General features: G+C 38.8%; 1 protein-coding gene across 2 annotated transcripts in view; it reads left to right on the plus strand.

The window, feature by feature from the left end:
* Positions 1–475: 475 nt before the first annotated feature.
* CACNA2D1 (calcium voltage-gated channel auxiliary subunit alpha2delta 1) overlaps positions 476–23,299 on the plus strand; it is a 365,213-nt gene continuing 342,389 nt past the window's right edge. For both annotated transcript variants that reach the window (XM_059471496.1, XM_059471497.1), the window contains exon 1: positions 476–1,041. In XM_059471496.1, the coding sequence (XP_059327479.1) occupies positions 947–1,041 (95 nt within the window). In that variant the 5' untranslated portion in view covers positions 476–946. The remainder of the gene's footprint in view (positions 1,042–23,299) is intronic.

Consider the following 23,299-nt stretch of genomic DNA (forward strand, 5'->3'; position numbering starts at 1 on the left):
TCTGAAATGAATGACCGGGTTAGCGGTGCGGCGGGGCGGGAGTGCAGCGCAGCCCGAGGAGCCCCGGCCGTGCCCGGCGCGGCTCCGCGGAGGCGCTCGGGGATGCTGCGGGCCCGGGACGCTGCTGCCAAGGGCGGGGGCGGCGGCCGGGCCGGGCGGGCTCCGCGGCGAGGGAGAGCGGCGTTTACAGCTCCATCCATGAGACGCCTTTTTAAATCGCAGCCCAGACTGGTGGCACACGGGCCGTGCGCGGAGAAGGGAGGAGGGGGCTGGAATTAAAATAAGGCACGAAGCGGTTTTAAAAATAGCGAGCGGGCTGCGCGGGGCGGGGCGGCAGCGCGGCCCCGGGGCGGCCCGGCCCGGAGTTGCCGGGAGCCTTGTATGGAGCGCGGCCGCCGCAGGGCCCGGCCCGCCCCCGCCGCTTTCCCCGCTGCCGGCAGCGAGCGCGGGAGCGGCGGCGATCCGCCCGTCTCCAACTCCATCGCCTGCTTCCCTCCCTCTTCTCCCAGGAGCCGCCACCCCGCCCGCCTCTCTCCTCCTCTTTCTGCTCTGCAATCAGTGGAATAAATCAGGGAAGGACGCGCGCACACACGCAGAGTGGGATCTGTTACAAAAGTAGCGCTGATGGCGGCGGATCGGATGGAGCTGGAGCTGCCGCTGGAGTAGCAGAGAGTGGAGTATCTCTCGCTCGCTCCTTTTCTCTGTTTCGCCTCTTCTCCCACTCCACCCACAGATCTCCATCGTTTCTCCTCCTCCCCACCCTCGGCCGCGCTCCCGCTTTTCCGCGCATCTCTGGGCTGCGCCTCCTGCGAGGGGGCGGGTGGGGGGAGCGGAGGAGGCTTTAAAGAACCACGGCCCCCCCCGCACCGCCACACACCGTAATTGAATTTATTATTATTGCCGTCTCGCCGACTTGGGGAAGGGGGATCGATCTTCGATCAGGAAGATGGCTGCTGGCTGGCTGCTGCTCTTTATCCTGACACTTTTCCAGTCCGTGGTGATGAACCACTCCTCGGAGGGACCCTTCCCCTCGGCCACCACGTAAGTCCCAGCGGGGTCCGGGGCTCCGGGGCGGGGGCACGGCCGGGGCGGGGGCGCTCCTCGGCTCCAGAGATAGCGGCGATACAAAGGGAAATATAGTTAGACCGGGCGGAAAGTGAAGATCGGGAAAAATTGTAGGTTTTCGGCAGCTTTTGCTTGGAAGAGTCAGGGTAGCCGAAGGTCCCGCCGGGGCGGTCGCGTTGGGGGAAGCTCCGGTGACGGCCGGCGGCGGGACTTTTGAGGTAAAGGCTCCGCAGCGGCTCCCAGATCCACCCCGTCAGGTCATCCTGGTGGAGAAGAAAGTTTCGAGTTACACAGAGTCCGCCCCTTCCTCCCACAGAGGTTATTCCAGCCCTGGATGGAGTTTCAACGCTGTTTATAAAAAAAAACCCTGAAAACTTTGGCGATTCGATGCAAATGCCCACGCAGGGCGGATTTCGTTGCCTTTCCGCGGCCGGGAGCTCCGAGCCCCGGCTCCCTCCTGCCTGGCCGGGCTCGGGAATGCCGGGGCTCCACGGGGTCCTGCCCGAAGGGGCTTTCGCACACAGTTAAAGCCACACAGCTGGAGATGTGTTTCCTTCAGCCTCGGCCTTGCAGATCGTCGCTTCTCAGAAATATCTTGGCGAGAGCTGAGGGATGCTCGCGGTGCGCGCAGCTCGGGTGCCTTGCCTGGCCCTGAGATGGAAATCTTTAAAGCGCTGCAGAATTATTAGCATGAAAGTGTTGCCCAGAGCGGTGCAAAGATCAAATAATAATGATGCAATAAAAGGAAGGCAATACGTATTGAAGATTCGCCTACAGATAGGGAAAAAAAAAATCCACGAGAAAGCACTATGTGATCGTGTTTTTTTTCCTTTTTATTCTCTCGCCTCATTATTTTTATATTCTTTTTGTTTGGTTGGTTTTTTGAAGCACTTACCTTAGTCCCCGAATCTGGGTTAAAGCTACCAGTAGGTAACTTTTAAGTGGATGACTCACTTTGATGCATTTTACATAAGAAAAACAGTGCTAATGGTATTCTTTCCTTATTGTTTAAGGCTGGGTAGAATTTATTGGTGTCGCTCATCCTGGGCAGAAGGATGCGTTGCAGTAATTACCAGCAATGCATTTTCACCAATTAGTACTGCTGGTAGCTTGTTATAATTGGATTCAGTTCTGAGTATTGGTTCCATCGTGAAAGACTCAAAGGGATGCTCGCACGGTTAAATGAAAGGAACACAAAGATGTGATACTAAGATACACTTAGTATCCTTTAAGTTGAATAAATACAGTCTTCCATTGTAGGGAAAATTATCTTTTAAAACATTCTCGCGTTGCAGTGTATAAAGATGTGCCATGTAGAAGCAAGAGTAGCAAAATACAAACAAACCCAGGGCTTTTTAATTCATTGTTTTCTTGTGTTTGAGCTCCCGTATTTATGATCTTTTGAGCTCTGATATTTACAGTTTCTCATTGAGCTGCTAAGGTTATCATACACAACTAATTACAATTTATCTTCTATGTGGATTTTTCTGGGTTTAAAAGAGAAAGAAAAATAGAACCCAGTGAAATTAAAATAATATCATATAAAAAGAATATATATATAATTTCAAATAGAAGTCCAGATTGCTTTTTAACATAAGGATATGTGATATTCTTTTAAAACTGGTTTTGTTTCCCCATCTATTTTTGTTAATTCTTTCCGAATTCACCTTTATTGATGATAATAGAAATTGACAACAGTGAAACATGTAACTACAATTATAAGTATACCTATGATAAAGTAATTCAGAATATGTTAGTCATCAACATATCTGTGTTCTGCAGAATCTACTTGCTTTTTACTCATTGTTATTCCCCTGAAATACTGCAGAAACAATCTATAGAGACTGAGCATCCCTCACAGTACTGTTTCTCCTTTGAAATAGCATCAAAGTGCAAGCAAGGCTTAGTTTGTTTAGAAGGCAGCACACAACAGGTTGATGCAGGGAGAGCTGCTTAGCAAAAAGTAATGATGTAACAGGTGAAGGAGAAAAGATTTTTTTTCAATTCTTTTTTGAGACTTGACAGCAGCGTTTCACTTCTTACTAAAAATTACAAATGGGGAAGAACAATGAGAAGTGACGCAAATGCTGTTAATGTAAAAGATATTATATATTAAGAATATTAAAAATAGAAATTAAAAAAACCATGGGAGAGGAGAATAAAGGAAAGAAAGGATATGAATAATTGAAGAACTGGAGGTTTGCTGGTATTCTGTGCTTAGCTACCTGCTTTCTCCCCATTATTTTCAGTCTGTTTTTTCTCTTAGTGAAAAAGTTGGTCTGAGGAAGCAAGATTTCCTAGCTGTTGTGAAAAATGTGCATATTCAGGGCTGTAGAGTATATGGTTTCTTCTACAACTTATTATTGTACAATCACTTTTCCTTCAGTCACCTGTTTCTTCTGCATTAATAAATATTTTAACATGTGCTTTTACTAAAACATTCAGAAGTCACTGTCACCAATTTAATATTATAGAAGTATGTAGTATTCTTAGCAAGAAATGCTGAAGGTTTATGCAATGCCTGTGTAATAGAATCTCAGTAATTTGATTAGTTTTAATTCTTGGATAAGGCAAAAAGGCCCTGGTATGTTTACACAGCAATATATAGAGAATTTCAGGTGCAGGTTTGTGTTGTATGAAATGGTGGCATTAATTTTTCATTGAAAGTCTGTGCAGGTTTGCATGCCTTGCTTCCAGTGTTGAAATATTTCACTGGAAATACTGAAGGCTGTCCTTTAATGAGCTATTAAAGTATAGTAGTAACTGTGTCTTGAACTGAGCCATCGGGCTTAGCTGCTGATTGATGCATACTGCATTCCAGATAAATGTATTGTATTAGTTGTGCCATGTGTTAGGGATCTGTTTGTTGGTACAAGATACCATGGTCTTACTTTTAACACAGCAACTCCAAGTCCTTTGATTACACCTGCAACACAGCAGATATTTGGATGAGAATATTGTATATAGTACTCCTGGCACTATACCAGTACTGCCATCACATTATGCAAAGCACTTCTTTTTTGTAGCCATATATATTTATATATTTATTATCTGTACAGACTTCCGAAAAAACATGCTGTTAAATATAGAAGGTTTATATGTTGCCTGATAAAGATAGTAGAAATCTCAGTTTATTTCTCTTCTTTTCTCTGTACTGCATCAAGACAGATAGTCTTAAGTTTAAGTATATCTTGTAATTCCTGAGTATCCTTTTGGCACAGCATGTGTTGATATTGTTACTGATAGTGAGTAATGTACTACATAAAGATACACATTCTCCTTTCTGATAATAAACCTGTTTGTACAGATTAAAAAATAAAAAAAACCCCCAAACTAAGCATATCTTAATTTTTATAAAGCTACAAATGAAGCCTTTCAAAATCAATGGAACTGTTTCTGTAATTACTGCATCACTGTGGGTATATCCTCATGTCTTTTCTTTTTATTCCCCTCTAATTTTCCTCTGCCATTCCTTTTTTCTCTTTCCTTTATCTTTAACATTTTTTCCTCCTCAGTTATTTGTTCTGTATGTATTTATTACATTAAATATTAAAATCAGGACAGATCTGCCACTTACATAATTTGGTGTAAAACATTGGTGGATAAAGATAATATAAAAATAGTATACATATGAACGTATATCTGTATGTATGCAGACAGGACATTTTTAGAAAAGAAGCTGTGTATTCCCAGTTTTTACTTGCATGAATCATCTTTACTGTTTTGGTGTCATTAGGACAACTCAGGGAAGTCTATATGAGTCATATGAATTAAGGCTTGCACAACTGGGACATTCATATTTTTGGCTTCCTCACATGGACCTAACAAGTGTAGGTCCTGCTGAGAATGTGCCTGGGCTTGGGCTCAGCATCATTTTCTGTGTGCCACCAGTGACCAAAGGTTGATACATGACATTTATGAAGTTTTCTTTTCATCTGTTTCTACTGTCAGTCTTGGGGATTTTGAGACCTCTCATATGCATGAAATCCCATTTATAGCTTATAATCTGTGGTAGAAGAATGCCAGTTTAGCTGTTGATGTTAATTAGAAAAGACTGCTGTATTAATGGATTATAAAATATCAGGCTCTTTCTCATTTAAAATTGGTTTTTTTCTCAACCTACTTAAAAATTTTCACTATTAGGAAAAAAATAAAGCACTGAAGTATACCTTCATATGAGTGAATTGGAAGGAGAGCCAAAGGATGTAATCTACTTAGAATCAGGGAAGTGCAATATCACCTCTTAGTGTTTTCTCAGCACATCTCTAAATGCTGAGCATTATGCAAGATGCTTAAACCCACTGATATTTTAAAGAATGTTGTTCCAAACAATTCTTCTAGTGGAAACATATTTAGAATAAGTGTGAAACAGCTTGTTGATTGGTGGTGTTTATTTTGGTGCTTTGGGGGGGGTTCTTTTGCTTGTTTTCTTTTTTCCTTTTTTTTATTGTTCTTGTAAATATGGTGGTGATAAATGCAAATTATTTGGATTCACAAAGCATTTTTCTGTTTCACATATTTTATCATCTAAATTGTGAAGGGCAATTTCTTTGTTTATTTCCCTCCTAGGTATTTATGCTGGAGCCTCAGAATGAGCAAATTCTATAGATTTATATTTTATTAAGTATGAAAATTCCGCTGAAAGCATCAAAATAGTTCCTAATAATAAAAGATGAAATTTCATTGAAATAAATCAGCATTGTAGAGGTTCTTGCCATCTTTCATTTTGCAGTGATGCTATTTTCAGAACTGCATTGCTCATACCCTGCAAAATGATTTTATCCAAGAATTCAGCTGCTAGAAAGAGAGCTGGAGCTTGGCAGCACATTAGCCTGAAATGTATTCATTGTTAAATAGAAGGCCTGTTGTACAGATCTTAAAAATATTTATCTAGCAGAGCACTTTAAACTGATGGAAGCATGGTCAAATTCTTGCTGCTTAAATGTTTTGTAACAAAGAAACAACCCAGAGTCTTGTTGCCCACTGGTAAGTGACATGGTTGTGCCTTTTCCCTTCTTGCCTTCTGCGAGAATCCCATGTCCAAGGTAGTGTTATCTTCTAGAGCAATATTTGATTTAAACCTTTGTGAGATAGGGATTGCAGTTTAGAAGCATTTTAGTAGAGAAAAATGACTCATTCTCTGTGTTGCTGACCATGGTAGAAGTAGAATTGAGCCCAGACTGTTTTGTGCTTCTTTGCAGCAGTACCTGGGCTTTTGATCCCCTGTGCTCAAGCTTCATGTTGTGTTTAGAGTGCTCATAAGGGCCTTTGTGACAAAAGGTGATATTTTTGCAGGCAGAAATTTTTTTTTCTAGTGCCTTGTTAACAAATTTCCTTTAATAGAAGAAAAAAGTTACCAGAAAACAACCCTGGAATAAAATTAATGGACCATCGCCACAGTTTGGTAAAGCCAGACCCCATAATTAATTTACATCTTTTACAGATGCTGAATCAGACTTCTTGATAGAAAGAATGACAGCAGTGTTCTGGTAAAAAAAAAAATAAAAATAAACAAAAAACAAACCAAAAAGCAACAGAGCTAGCACCTTATAGTACAGAGCAATAACTGCATTTGTGCCCCCAGCCCTGGGCAGTGCCTGTGTGTTCTGTCTTAGATTGCTCTTGGCCCTTTCCTGCATCAGCTTTTTCATTATCCCTACAGCTGCTGCAAGACAGGTATCAATGAATATTTAAATGATTTGCATTTGAGATTACAGTTCTGATTTATCTCTCTTGCAGAGTCTGTTAAAGAGCCTGATCCCACTCAAGTTTCCTCAAACATGCGTAGGGCAACTCTGTTCTGTAGGATCAGACCACAGGCTGAGTTTTGCATCAGTTGTGCCATTGCATACTTTAGCAAATTGGTCATTGTTTTTAGGGGGAGTTATGATTCTTGATTCTTCTTTCCCTCCTGATTTCCACTAGTAAGCAGAACTGGATTGAATATTGTTTGCAGAATATGACTTTTATGTTACACAGTGCCTTGCATTGCACACAGTAGTGCTGTGAAAATACATAGCACTGATAGTGAAATTACTGTCAGCTGCGCTTCTCCTTCAGTAATGGTCATGGGTTGTATATTCTCAATTTAGGGCCAGACTGTGCTGCTTGTACCCTGCAATGAAGAAGTTCCACTGATATTCTCAGAGAAATCTGTGCAAGAGTGAAGATTTTCAAAATACACTTCAGCACTTTTTAATAGCTAAAATTAATGGCATGTGCCTGCAGCTATTCAGCTCAGGAGGGATTTTTCTTTTCCTTCTCCACTGCTTTCCAAACTATTTTTTGACCTACTCTGCTTCTAAGCAAACTCAGTGTTTCACACCTTCCTTCCTTCCCTCCTTCCTTTCAGACTTAGTAAGTTTTCAGGGTGAAATGTAAAATAGACTGTCTTTTTCAGCCACCCTGTGACAAGAGATGGCTCACTGTTTGGGAATGTTACACTAAGGATGGCAGGGAGAGGACCATGGTTTTTGCCTATGTCCATCCCTACAGCACCTTTCTCTGCATGCCAACAGCAAACTGATGACAAAGAGTGAATTTCTTCTCCTTGTATCATTTTTTCCTATTTATTTACAAAGTTTCTAACAAGTTTATGAAAATGATTGACATTATTTTGCATCAACAAATCAGCAAGCTTTTGCAGTTAATTACAGTAATTCAAAATCAGACTTATTTTTAATCTGAGGCAGGCCTGAAATAACCACAGAATGTGAATGTGAAGTTGTAGTATTGCTGACTATTATAAAAAGTGATTTATTGGATTTTCACCCTCTTTAAATTACATTCTCACTCCCTCTCATTGAGAGCTGGGTAGGGTAAGAACTCTAGGCTGATTTTGTAACAGATATTCTACATAGTGATTTAAGAATTTTTCTTTTTTGAAATTTCCTTTGTTTCTCCAGGACCATGAATGTTCATCCAGAAATGCAGAAAGAAGATGATTTTTTGAAAAATGTGTCCTATTGATTATATGAACTAAGAATAATTTTTGTACAGCCTTTATTAGATGTATCATGGATGTGCTTATTAGATTAGATTTTTCTCTGCATAAAATGCTTCAGTTGAAACCTGTGAGCAAAGTCTCTGAAATGTATTCATTATAATAACATCTGATTCATTTTTGGCCTGATTTGAAAAGTAAGAACACAAAGGAGTTGCTAAGTCCACAGTTTAGTTTTTGTAGCAATCAGATGATAAATTATATGTGAATTATTTAAAAGAGAAAAGCTAGACTTGATTCATCTAAACAATATTTGAACTGAAATGTTCCTATTTTCCCTGTGCATGTTCCCACCAGACTGGTCTTGAAGGTTAAAATGTTCCCCAGTGATATTTCTCCCACCTTTTACTTGGATTTTTATTATATTTTGATAGCATGGACTAAATATTCTTCCAGGTAGGCATAAAAATAAGGTTACAAAAGATTTGTGGCTAAGGGTGGAGGCAATATGAAAACCTAAATCAAGTCATGCCACTGTTCCAAATTGTCACTATTAATACTGTGCTGCATTTTTCTCTATACACTAAAGTAGTCTTAAACAAACCAGTCAAAGGGAAGTTGTCTCCATTCTTGAAATGAGCAGAAATTTGCCACGCTAGGTATATGTTGACTCTTGATTAGAAATTGTCACCTTTTTTATAAGAGGGAACTGAGTCATGGGAGCTGTTCTGTCAAAGATTATTGAAGTGAAACATTTTGCAGTCTGAAATGGATGAATTGTGTTATCAACACTGCAGGAAGGAGAAAAGTAATGAAAAAGAGATGACAGGAAGTATGAATTACAAAATTAGGGTTCTTATTATTCCTTCCCTGAGTCTTAGAGGTCACTCCTGCACATGTAGATCCAATGTCCCATGAGACCAGTCAAAATGTTGAGGGATAGGTACAGCAGTCCACTAAAAGGCAACCTTTAATTAATGATATTCTGATGTGGACTAGTGTTGAGGATAATGGTTTATTTTGTAAATGGCTAAATGAAGCCTCACAGTAATCATTTTGCCCTGTGTGGATTGGGGTAGTCTATTTGGTAGAAGTCTTGTGTATCCTAAATACAGCCCTATACTGGAGGCAGTATAGGGAATTGGGGAATGCTCTGCCCCTAAAAATCTGTTTTGTGAGTTTAATCCAGAAATGTGGTTGTTTTTTATGCAGATGTTTAAGCAAAATTCCCTTTTTTTTTTTTTTAGTATATGGTTTCCTTGCAGTTGATTTAAGTAGAATATAATACATAATATAATACATAATATACTATTCATTCATAAATAGAGTAGTTTCTGCAGAAGTTATTGAAAATCCACTTTGCCTGTTAGCCTGACTTGTAATTTTAATATTATTTACCTATGGGTATAACAAGTTTTTTAATTTTATTTTTTTCAAAGATGGGTCAAAGTGAAGAATGATCCATGTAGGGATGGAAACCAAGTATATTGAGCAATGAACCTTCTTGTGCCCTCATCTTCTGTTGAACGAATCCCATGTTAGGTCAATTAGCTGGGTGTGTGTAGGTTGGTTAGCTGTGTGTGTGTTTCCCAATAAAGGAAGTATTTATTGATCAGACACTTTTCTTAGATATTAATTCAGTGGCGCCAATTTTGTAAAAAAAAGACAAAAAAGAGGCAGTATACATTAATTTATTTAATCATAAATATTCTTTTTTCTTTTTCTAGGATGTACATCCTGAAATGTGTGTACCGTGGCTGAGCTTTTTATAATTAAGTTCCACTCTTTAGTATTTTCTGCCTTGCTTTATCTGCCTTGCCTAATTTCTCCAATTTTGTACCTTAGATTTCGATATTAATTTCTCTCAGTAAAGTAGGAAACTTCAGTATCTTACCATTTAGTCAGGCAAGGGTTTATTGTCAAGATTAATTTGTTAGCTAATGCCTCTAAAGCCTTCTGTAGTTGAAAAGTGCTGTTAAGCTGTTAAGCCTAATTTATTAAGATGTGTGTTTGCTATATTCCCACTTTACCTCAGAAACTTGCATGGCCAGTCCTTTCCTGGATGGATGATACCTCTGGTTTACCTGGTTCTCAAAGTGATTTTTTTTTAACAGAATCTTTGTAGAAAAGTCACCATCATATCTCCTTCTTTTGGTAACTTGTGATCTGGAGATGTGGCAGAAGTTAATCTCCACGATCTGTGCTTCTTGGATGTACACAGATTGCAAAACATAAGCTGAGCAGCATTTTTAGAAACTAAGAGGAGTCAGCAAAAATCTGCAGACAGCATGGTGAGGAGAAGCCAGCGTGGTGTGACTCACGCCGGCGCCGCGCGCGCGGTGCGCTCCTTCGCCAGCCGCGCCAATTCCTTCCCACTGCGGGCATCACTGGGAGCTGGGGATCCTGCATCCTCTGAAATTTGTGCTGGGGATAGTCTGTAGGTGAAAAAGAGGCCACAGTCAGATAAAAATACAGCGATACAGCAAGGCCTTGTGACACGAGCTCGTTAAGGTGATCTGCTGGTTCTTTCGCAGCACAGGCTACTGCTGGTTTTGTTCCACTTCCACAATGGAAATGACACCCACATTGTCATCCTGCTTGAATCAATGTGTTTAATAAAGCAAGATGTCCTGTTTCTATGAGAAAGATGGTAAGAAAAGTAAAGTAAACAGTATTTTTTCTGTTTGCAGACTAGTAGCACTAAGATGATAATCAGTAATTGCTAATTACCTGACAATCTCCAAGACTCTAAAGATTTCAAGCAGGAGTACCGCAGATTTCAATGCAATTATTTTTGTTTGCTACAGCCAGTAGCAATAGAAGTGTAGTTCTTACCATTTTTTTGTTATTTACCAAGCCACTTTTGTTGCCTTAGCATCTTCTTGATTAGATTTTCTTCATCTGTTGTTAACATATTTTAGATTATGTGGTAGGCATATGAGCTGGGAGAGAATCACTAATATGTGCAGGAGCATATCTTAAGGAGATTTCACTGTAATATACACATGGGGAACAGGTTTGTGGTAATTGAAGGCAGAATCTGGTCTCTTTTGACTGATTAGAAATACATGAGGGATCTGTGCATGACTAAGAATATGTCTAGGATATACTCTAATGCCTTTGGAAATGGTTGGGTACCCAATTTCATCCTTCTTTCCAGAAGTGTAATTTCAGCATAATGAGTATCAGTCCTGTATCATTTGAATCCTGAGTGCAAGGATGAATCCACAAAAAATAATTTCTGATTAAACACATACAAGTTTCATTGCAACAGAATGAGTCATCACTTTCAAGGCCTGATTGTGAAAATTACATAAAATAAAATGTAATACATGGTTTTATTAGGCTTTGCAGAGGGGAATAGTAAGATATCCCAAGGAAACCATGTGTGATATCAGATGTGGTCATTTGTCTTCCTTTTAAATTATAAGCTCTGACACCCCTTCATTTTCTGTGCCCCACTGAGCAAGTGTCCATGTGAAAAGAAAGTTCTTAATGTGCTGGAGGGCACTGAGAAATGTTGCCCTAGATTAGGAAGAAACATGATTTTATTGAATAAAAATGTGGGATTGTAAGGAAGAAATACTTTCCTTTCCAAAGTACTGCAACATCTAGTAATGTTCAGGTTTGCTCTAAGTGGCTTTCTGTGGAGGGATAGAATGCAAGAAAATAAAGATAGTGCAGAAGGCAGTCTCACACCTGAGGAGTTGCAGCTGTGCTGATCACCAAAGATCAGGAACAGGCCTGCCCTTAACAGGCACAGCTGTGTCCAGTAAGAAGAACAGTGCTACAAAAGAGTGGCTTAGCTGGGTGAGGAGAGAGCTGGAGTTTGTTGGCTACTTTGTGAAGAAGAAGGAGTCAGTGCTGTGAGGAGATGCCCATGAGGAATCACTGAGAAGGTATGGAAGATTTACAATAAGAGGGCAACAGCTTTCCCAAGTTACTTTTATTGTAGTTTTTTTTTTTTACGTTTTGGGTTTTTTTCTTCTTCTTAAGTGATCAGTTCTGGAGCTTAATTTGGAATGGTAGGAATGATAGAAATAATTTAATGTAACCCCTCATTATGCACAACTGAGTAATTAATTCATCCTTGGGTATGAAGTCTTGAATTTTTGGATAATTAGAATTAAAATCAGCAAGAAAAGTACAGACAAACTTTGTATTTGTTTCTAATGAAGCTGGCTTTACTCTGAGAAGTGATACTGATGCTTTATGGGGACATGAGGTGAAATTCTGCTATGGTGCCTGCTTTGCTATTAGGAGCACTTGGCCAGTGTCTTAGCTTCTATATATGTTCCTTGTACAGACACACTCTCTCAAAATCAGGATTAAAAGCACCCATCACTTCCTTGCATGGCTGGTGAGAGTTTTGCTCAACAAGCTATAAAGAATATTGTAGTGGATGGAACATTAATTTGCTTGCAGGTATTTTGCTGATAGCATTTCTTTCCTTTCATAAGTCCATTTATTGATAAAGTACCTTTATAGCCTGCAAGGTAGTCTTGGACAACCATGCTCAGGTACTCTTGTAGGTATCCATGGTTCCACAAACACTTTGTGTATTCATTAGTGGTGCTTTCAGCGTTGCAAATACAGATAAAACATTGATTATTGAATATTTTGTTCCACACATCTCATGAACTGGGGTTCTATTTCTTTTTAGTGAATAGTGTTCTACTCAACAATTGTCCCATTACTCTCTGTGGGAATAATGTGCTTATAGAATAAAATGATGATTAATATTTAAAAAAGTCCTTTAGAAAAACTCTCTGAAAAGGTTAAAGTAAGTTATCCAGTTTTAAAGCTTGAACACTTGAAAGCTAGGAATAGCAAGATAAGAAACTGCCTTAAGCCTAAATTGTTGTTCTTATAATACCTTCATTGTGATCCTATCTTTATTTACAAAACCAACTGTATTTTTTTTTTCTGAAAACCCCTTTCATTGAGAATATTACTCAAAATGCAAGCCCACTGTAAGCCTGGGGGATTTTGAAGATAACTTTGGTAAAGCTGCAAAGGACATACCTGGTCTTTTGAAATTTAAAACTACTAGGAACAGTTGCAACTACATGGAGAGAGGGTAGGAGCATCTGCCTTTGGGAATTTAAAGTAAACTATTAGCCAAAGCTGTTCTCTGAACTTAAAAGCTGTGATAGAGATATCCTAGTCAAAGAGGTGTTTTGAGATCTTTTTTGTATTGCTAGGGCCTTGTTTCACTGCTGAAAGAGAGTGCTGGTTGCTGCCATGTTTTGTATGATGTGTGACCTCAGTAACTGGTACAGGCTCTCACTGGGCAGGAATTACTTTCTAGCTGGAATTTTTTCTGAAAATTAGCAAACAGGAAGTATCAGCAAGATCCCAGAGAAATACTTGCTGTTCTAGTTACCCACATGGCAGAAAAAAAACCCCAAGCATCTCCTGTGTCTGGCTCTGTATTTTAATTGTGCAGTGATTTTTTTGAGCAACCATGTCCAAATTTAACCAATTTCAGTGTTTCACATGTTAGATTTCTTGTGTACCACATCCAGATTTCCTACACTGGTACTAAGGGATGTGTGTTTGGATGGAACTTACTCAAGGCTTTCCTAATGGCCAAAAAGTTCACCTGTAAAGCAGAATCATCTGCAATATCACTCAAAGGCTGCTTAAAATAGAGCAGTTCTTCATTACTTAGAATTAAACCTTCCTACAGTGTCTGCAAAGCAATAGATTAAACCATTTTTTCTTAATAGAAACCCCTCCAAAAAACCAAAGATAAAAACACAGCAAAAAAAACCCCCACAAAATTTGGAGTATTTTAGATGTGTTTTACTCCAAAGTTCTTAAGCAAATATTTGCCAGGCAATTCTAGGCTGCACGAGGTACACAGTTTTGTTTGTTGCTGTGAAATTGAGTTTCTAATTCAACAGTAATTTAGACAGATTCAGTTTGTGGTTTGTTACTATGTGATTTGACGCAGACACACACTCTCCATGCAATGTTTCTTTCACCTGGGAAAATTGGATAATGAACTAATGAAGGTTTTCTTGGCTGATAATGCTGCCTGTTTTCAGAGCGTAGCAATTACACAATCTTTCTAGCACTCAATGTCTATCTAAACAAAATCAATATAAAAATAAGGGCTATTTGCAGTGAAGTATCATTATTTTACATTGTTTGGGTAGTTCTCTGAGAGTCTGAAATGATACAGTAAAGAAAAAAAAATCTCAGGAACTTTAAAGCCAGCAATCTAAAGACCACCTGATTTTTCTCTCAGCTCAAGTAATTCACCACTGCTTGTTTGCCTCTGTACAAATGTAATACTTATCATTGCTGCTTACCTTTTCTTTTTAGAAGAAAAGCTCAAGTCTATGCATCTCAAACCAAACTTGATTTCAATTTACATGGTTTCAAAGTTGTAAATTGGGCTGGATTAAAGCTTCCAAACTGTTTATTTACAATAATACCACAGTTTTGAGGTCTGATTCTTTTTTATTCTTACCTAGTTTTTTCCTTCATCAGTGAATTCTTCAAAGGGGCATGGAGAATTGCTTGTACAATTGTTTGTAATATGCTGTGTAAGTGCTGTTACATTTTTTGCTGTTACATATCAAAGCAGAATAAAGAGCTGAATTCTTATTGCTATTAAAATTGTGAAGGTATAGTCAGGCTATCAGCTACTTCATAAACTTTAGCCTCCAACTTAAGGTAAGGAAAATCCAGATTAAATATACAAAATGCCTTGACATTACAACTAAGTAGCTTGTGGATTCATTCTCCAAAAGCTGTCGTGGTGCTTCTGAAATGTTAAGCTTCTAAATTTGTACTGAAGAGAAATCTGAAAGAGCAAAAGCTCTCTTCTCTATTACTTAGGAGCTGGACAGTACTTTTTCCATTTCCCAACTTTTTTATTTTCAACTGGTGTATTTTTAAAAAAGGAAGAAACTAAAAACCTGTTCATTTTAAAGTTCACTTAAAAGGTGTAAGTATGAAATGGTGTTATGAGATGAAATAAAATACTTCTACACTAGTTTTTCAGACTTTTTGATCAAGTACTGAATTAGCTGCTTGATCTGAAGAAAATATTACTAAATGATGCTGATAAAACATTGCCTGGAAATATTTCAGGTCAGTTTGGACAGGGCTCTGTGCAACTTGTTCTACTTAAAGATGTCCCTGCCCGTTCCAGGGAGTTGGAATAGATGACCTTAAAAGTTCCTCCTGACCCAGACTATTCTATTATTCTATGGTTTTTTTTTTTTTTTTTTTACATTATTTCTGAATTTTTATTTTAGTAGAAGATTTGTGGATTATTTTAAAGGCCTCTATAGATGTTATCTTTTTGCCAGTCTACTCCAGAGGAGCACGGTGATGTTGATTAGCTTTCACTTTTGTCTTAGGTAATGCCTTTTAGTGATATTAAGCTTGACCTTTTCCATTCTCATGCCATGGAAAAAAATAATCTTAAAGCTCCATGGGAATGGTCTGGACCCCCTGTTTTCTGAGTGGTGGTAAAAATATCAAAAAATCATAGAAATTATGTACAGAATATAATCTGTTGTGTAATTTTTAATATCTTTGGTGCATTTCTGGATCTGTTCTCTAATAGGGCTGAATCTGTGCTGTATGATTCAGTTTGACATGAATGAAGTGTGTCAGGCCAGGTGATTGAGATTTCCTATGTACACCTCTCAAACAGCAGCACTGCACACACTGTGTACATCTCTGTTCTCATTAGCACAATGCTTGAAACCTCCAAACAAAACAGACAGTCCCTGTATCACTCCAGATTCTGTGTGTGAGAAACCTGTGAGATTGAGGCAGAGATCCTTAGACAGAAGGTTTTTCAGGGAAACAGCATCCCTAGTAATGGTAAAGCAATAGATTTTATGTCTCCTGAGGGTTTTCCCTAATAATACCTGTAGGGGAATAAATAATGGCAGGGGTAATGTTATCTGTGCTAATGCCTGTGCACTAACATTATGCAAGGCAGCCAAATCCTTCTATAATTTTTTTTTCTCCTCTGTTTATTACAGTTATCAATATAGGAGAGACAAGGCTTAGTACCCAGGGGAATGGTATAATGTCTGTTGTAGATGATTCCATTAGTGACAGGTGGGACAGAGCAGTAGTTTGCCCAGTATTTACTACAATGCTCTTAGTGCTTTGTGAATGTACATTTTCACTCTTTAGGACTTCATAAAACTTCACAGATCTCTCATAGCATTGTTACACTGCACTTGTTTTTCCATGTGAATATTTCTGAACAGTCAAGCTGTGCAACAGGTAGGAAGAAAATATTTGTTCGACAGGGCACAGCTAATCTTTTTCAAGGAGCTACATTACTTTTTACACTACATCTAGTATGGACCCATTTTGTCTTCAGAGTGTGATCAGTGCAAGAGACTTAAATTTCTGTGTCTCAGTTTCAATGGAGTGTTGACAGCTGTTCAGGCTCACATCCTAAGTATGAGCAGGCTGAGATCCACTGCTTTGAGTGGGAGTAGCATGTGATATGTTGTAATTGTGGATACCTGTTTTGCTGTATTTCTCTGGGCTGGCAGTAATATTGAGACTATGCAGCAGTGTCATGCTTTCCCATTATGAAATATGGGACAACCAGTAGAATAGTCTTAACTGCAGAATTACAAAAGATGAAATATTAATTTGCATGACTGCCAAGGAAAAAAAAAAAAGCACAAAGAAAATATTTAAAAAATATAAAATGTACTTCAAACCTACATTTATAAAGTCCTTTTATAAGCTGCTAGTGACTGTGTGACCTTAATGTCACGGTTATCTCTACTTCTGCTAATTGGTCTGCACCACACATCATTGCCACTCTGCACCATGCCAGGCACCATGACATGCCCTTGCTCTGAATCTGTTTTACCCCAAGTACTGAATCATTGAATCCTCTGTCTTTTAAACTTTGGGGAAAATGCATGGATGTAGATGGTAAAACTGATGTTGATACCAGCAAAACCATAATTTTCACCCTATACAGTTTTAAATTCTTCCTGTGGTGTGACATTAAAGTACACAAAGCTGCTGTAGGTGTGTGTGGATCATACACAGATTTCCTCTGTGAGCCCTTAGCTCTTTATTGAGCTGAATGCAAGTTCATTATCTTCCATGTGTTTTCATATTCATTTTCCTCTTTCCTCTGTGTAACTGAAGTTATTAACTACATAAAAATTAGTTAAGTACACTTAGCAGATAATTTTAACTACTGAATAGTGGTTAAAACCAGCACTGGTGGTAGGCAAATGATTAGGGCTACTTATGAGAGGATTCAGAGGTTTTTCTGCAGTTGCTTTCTATGCTCTGTGTCAAAACTGAAACGTCCACATTTAGAAGAATTTAACATTTTTCATGAGGACTGAGCATTTTCTCACACACATACACCCACATCATTAATTTTTAACAAATAAATATGGATTTCATCTGCTATTGATGGGAAAAAAGGCTTTTCCATTTGTTTTCTGAGAAAATAATAGTTACTGAAGCATAAATTAAACTTGGCCAGCAATAGCTATAGTTTTTTGAACCCTGGGGAATACTTAAAGGCCATTTGGCTTCCTTTTTCCAAAAAAGAATGCAGGCTGAATCAGATATTTTTTAAAAGGTTACCTGGGTTGTTGTGAGTCAGGGAAGGTGGAGTCACATTTGGTTTCTTTGTTTAGTAATTGCCATGTAGCATTTAGAAAGGGATACATGTGTAAAAATAACATTATTTTCTCTACTTCCCAGCAATGCTATTTCTTTATCCCTAATCTGTATAAACCCAAATATTTCTGTTTACTGGGAGATCAAAAATTTGAAAGGAGTGGTGCATCTCAAGTGGGAGGAAGGTAGCATCAATGCATTGAAAGTAAGTTGCTGCTACAGGATAGAAGGATGCTCTTCCATTTGAAATGCACTACTGAGGGATCTGAAAGAAAGGGATCTGGAGCCTTTGCAATAGGATTGCTTTATTAATTGGTTGCATAGTGTTATTTAAAGAAACCTACTTGATTTTTCTTCTGTTATGTTCATGTATGTACCTACGAATCCACATATTCTGCTTTCACCTTTGTGTTTTCATACTCTAGATACATTTTATAAATAGAATAAAAAATTGAACGGAATGACTCATCAATTTAGGAAGAAGTGCAGTCAGATCAGCTGAGGAGGAGCATCCTGGATTCAGGCAGATGCCAACCAAAGCTGGAAAGCCCATTTCCAGTGGCATTGCTGAGCACAGGGATGCATACTTGCTGGAGCTCACTTTGGAATGCAAATGTTGCTGCAAAGGCTTCAGGCTTTTGGCTAGGGAGCAGCAGGGAAAGGGATCCACCTGAGGAGCCCAGGTTTGACACAGTTGGATTGCATCCAGCTTGGAGTATCACTGCCTTCCTGTAGAAGCTGGAGTTGCTGATAGCTAATGAGGTCTGTACCCTTTCAGAGAGCTTGCTGACAGCATGTCACAGAGCAGCACTGTAATATAAATAACAAGATTTCGCTCCGTTTTCTTTATTGCTCTTTGTTTCTTTTATTTTTAGCTGCTTGCTGCAGGAGATGGGTCTCTGGATTGCTTGCTCTGGTGCACACACTCTCTTTTTCTCTGGCTGTCTCTCTCTGTCTCTTGACAGGTGTAAGGAGGATCCTAAATATAGAAGCCACCCGTCAGCTGGCTTCAGCAATCAGCAAGCACTGGTTTAGTATTTCTCTTAACCAGCTAAGCTCCAGAAAGGTGTTTCTTTTAAACACTTATCAATTTATTCCCCTGCAAGCTTTCTTTAAAATTACTAAAAAACCTGATTATCCTACAACATGGAGCATACAATTGGCAGTCACATTTCAGAAGTGATGGTTGTCCAGAATGGCTCTTGCAATGGGAAGGGGAAAAAAATTTGCTTTTTAAAGAACTCCCTTGTTTTAGCAGTTTAGTTAATGGTGCAGAAACTCATTGGGTAAGACACAGACTAGGTGTGAGTGCAGTCTCCAATTTTGAGATGAACACACTTTTAGACATAAGTAGCTGCACACTTTTCTATGAATTTTTCCTGATGAGAAGACACTTTAATGTAAATATACTGATTAGATGGGATTTACTTTGCTATATACAGAAATTAGGCATGTGGTGAGAAATGGAGGTGTTCTAGCACTGAATATTTATAGTGCTCACTAAAAGTATTTTTAACCCAGAGTTAAGAAGTATTTTTAACACAAAGAGATTTTTCTTTATGTGAATTTCTTTATCCTGTGGTTGAGGTCAGCACAAAAATACTGTTAATTCTCAAAAATTAACTGGCCAAATTTAATATATTACTACTGCAAAAAGTTCTTAGTAGAATATTTGGGGGGAAAAAAAGAGCCGCAACACCACATTAAATACAACTTAAACATTTTCTGTTAGTTTGTAGGCAGGCATCTCAAATTCTTTCTCTTCCTTGTGACCAGTTGCTATTAATATTCATAGAAATTGTTCACAGCCTACAGAGGAGGTACTAATTCAGTATCTAATTGTGACAACTGAGTTGCATGTGATGAAGACCCATTTTGATACTGATGTGCTTTGATTTTGTATGTTTTATGATAGTGATACCTTTCTATTATTTAATACAGTTTTAATATTCTAGTGTATTAAACATTGTGTTAAACATGGACACAAGAGAAGTCAGTGCCTTTATGTAGCTCAGGAAGGCAGTAGTACTTTTTTGTGGTAGTTGTAGTGGTTACATGTGGTCTGTCTGGTTGTGAAAAATTCTGTAGCAAAATATAGCATGTGTTATGCTTATGTAAGGTTTTATTTTTGGCCACCAGTGCTCCCTATACCCAGCCATGAGAAACAACCTGTTTCGCTATTCCTTTTTTTACTGTTCTATAAATTGGTATGGTTTATTGGAAGTTTCTGCCATGTCTGGGACATCTGCTTTGCTGGCTGGTGGAGCCTGATTCAAACCCCAGAGAGAAGTAAGAGGGGTGCTGGGTTAAATAGCAGGACTGGCCTTGAGAAAATGAAAAATGGTTTAAGATAGAATGTGTTTCTAATAAAAGAATGCTTTTTCAGATTTGGCATGAGGGATTCTGGGATAAGTCTAGCTCTCTTAGTGCAGAGAGCGTCAAGCTTTATCCAGAGTGCATCTAATGCACCTCCTGGGTGGAGCTATTTTCCGTTTCACAGACCAGAATTTGAACTCATTGGAGCCTGGTGGTTTTGCTTATGAGCTTTAGGTTTTGCATTTAAGAAAAAACTGATTATTCTTCAATGTGAACCCAGCTAATCTGACTGTTACTTCTCAAAGGAGCAAACCAGAGTTGCCACGAGCTGATGATGCAGCCACCAGAGCTGTTGCAGTTCTGGCTGTAACCAGCAGTCACATCTGTAGGCAAACATGTCTTTGCTGTGGTCTGAGACACCAGGCTGGAAGGCAGAACTGCTTCTATAAAAATCCTTGTGCCTCCAATACCCACAAGTTTAATCTCTCCTCAGTCTTGCAAATTTATTTTTCACTTTAGCACCATGGGTTTTTCAGTTAGAAGTTTATTCTCTCCTTAGTCCTCCAAATTTATTTTCACTGTAGGATGATGGGTTTTTTTTAGCTTGCTGGAGACCTGGCTAGGTTCTTTCTGCCTTTGGCACATCATTTAATGAATACAGTGAGAAGAAATTTTCTGCTGAATTTTATTTTACCAGCCTGGTGTTTACTAGACAGAAAAGGTGGTAGTCTCCTCTCATGATCATTGTCACAACATACAGGACTGTATTGTGGCTCTATGTCTGCATGGGTCTTCTTTGCCCTCTATCCAGGCCAGAATCCACATATTCTGCTTTCACCTTTGTGTTTTCATACTCTGGATACATTTTATAAATAGAATAAAAAATTTAACTGAATGATTTTTCCGTTATCCCCCAAGAACATTAAATCAGGTCCATATCAGAGTTTTGTGAAGATATTTCCATTTTGTACTATATATCATAAAAAGCAAAAAAATAATGCTTGCTCAGAAAAGCTCATACTAAAACAGATTCTAGCAAAAGATAAGGAAAAAAACCCAAAACAAGTAATTTATTTTATATAAGTTAGGAAATTGTCTTTCTAATAAAAAAAAATTATCTAGCAGTCTTTCTGTTTACCTACCTACCTGTCTTTTGGAATTTCTATCCATTTATCTATTTACTGGGATGAAGCTGGGGATAAGGAACAGTGCCTATAACTGGATTAAGGTTCTAAGAGGGTTAAAAAGAGGATGTAAGGCTATTTTGTGAGCAGGATGACTAAGATGGTTGATAAAAATAGACCAACTGGTCATGTTACATGCTTGGTAATATTGGGCATTGGGCTTGAAGTGCAAATACATGGAACAAAAAGAATCACTGGCATTCTGTAGCATTAGGTAGGGATGGTTTGCAGTGCTGATTGTGACACGTTTGATAAATGAAGAGAGGAGGAACTCTAGAAGCAGAGTGGATAATCTGTCCTGCTGAGCTAGTTTCTGAAGTGACACTCACTTTTGTGTATATATTTTGGGTACAAGGAAGGTTTTCCCTCCCCTTTCTATACTGGTCATTAGAACCTGTCCAGAGCAGTCAGGGGGATTATGCACAAGCCTCAGGCTTTTTCAGGCAGCAGACTTAAAGATTGGAATTATAAATCTTGACAAAAGCACAGTCAGTTATGGTTTTCCCACAGAGAGAAGGAGCCCTTCACTGTTTTCAAAACAGACCCGTGACTAACAGCTAGCTGTATAAATAATGGAGATCTTGTATCTTTTGTGATACATAAGAATTATCCTCCCAAGCTACACGGCAGTTCCTTAGGCAAACAAAGTGCTTGTTTTTCAAAATGCTGGACCATTCTTAAAAGGTGTTCTCTATTCTCATTTAATAGCTCTTGTTTTACTGGAATTTATATTTAAGCAATTTCACACCATCAGACTGGGGGAATATCAAGTATTTTATTTGTTAGCATGAAAGTAATATATGTCCTCATTGCTGAATTCTAGCCACTGCTTTTAAAGGTAATTTTAAAGGTAAAAAATATCATCCTCTTGTGAGGTGCTATTCCTATACTTTTAGTGCAGCAGTATTTTGGGTTTTTATCCCATGAAATAGAATTCTTCATGGCAAGAGTTGCATGGAAGAGGCCAAATCCAGTGCTGCCAAAGTAAAAGGTTCAGAAAACAGATGGGCTGGATGGTGGTTTTAAGAAGCAAGGGAGAACTGTGATCCCCATGTCTGAGTGCAAACCTACGCTGTGGCAATTACATAGAATCATTTTTCCTGTCATTTCTGGCTTAGGCTTTTAGACTCTCAGAGCCTGTAGGTCAGACATATGCCTCCAGTTTTCCTTTCCTTCAGGAAAAATAGAATTTTTCCAAACTCTTGTTTCTAAATGTTTTTCTTTGTGTTGAAGACTGAGACTACTTTATCTGTTAGGAACGTTGCTCTTTGGTGAAACAAACCCTCCCCTAGGTCTGACACCTCCCTTTGTTCTGTTTTCTAAAGTTATCATTCATACACAGGACTTGTTACATTCTGAGATGAAACTTAGACACCTCTCCTAAGAAAATGAAAGAGTTGGTACTCCAAGAAAACAGGTCATTCAAATTGAAATTATAATCCCTATTATGAGAAAACAGCAAACAACTGTGTGCATATAATGTAATTACGCGTGCTTTTATAGAACAATTTACAGATCTAGAATCTTGAGTATTTACCTGCAAATTTATTTAAAACATGTGTCTAAATCCAGTGACAGTGATGCCATTATTTATTTATTTAAAACATTTTTCTCAATCCTATGACAGTGATGTACTCATGCACAGCATTTTTCACCAGCTGTTGCTCAGAGGGCGGGATCTGCCCAAGTGTCCCTGAGTGTGGCAGAGAGTGGCTGGCTCCAGCTGTGCCAGTGTGTTGGTGGTATGGAAGGCTTGGGTGGCAAAAGGCAGAGCCAGTCTGGTGTAGGTTCACAGCTTTCTCCTGTGAGGATACGTTCATATAGGCCAGGACATCTCAAATGCACTTTGCTCTCCCCAGCAGAACTTTACAGGAAAAGCTACCCTGTTTTTCAGGGAAGACTTAACTAGAAATGCAGGCATCAGTTTTAATTGACACCTGTGTGCCTCTGTCCTGAGGAAACTTCTCAGTGTATGATGCTAGACTGAGGTGTCAACATCAGCACAGCTGTAAACCCATCAGCTACAGACACAAATGCAGAACTGAAATACACACATATAAACCTTTTGGGCCCTGCTTCCATCAAGGAAAGGAAATCAAGAACTACACAGGAAAGCACTCTTTGTCCCAAAGAGCCACTCACC

Source organism: Ammospiza nelsoni, chromosome 5, assembly GCF_027579445.1.
Source record: "Ammospiza nelsoni isolate bAmmNel1 chromosome 5, bAmmNel1.pri, whole genome shotgun sequence".
Taxonomy (NCBI): domain Eukaryota; kingdom Metazoa; phylum Chordata; class Aves; order Passeriformes; family Passerellidae; genus Ammospiza; species Ammospiza nelsoni.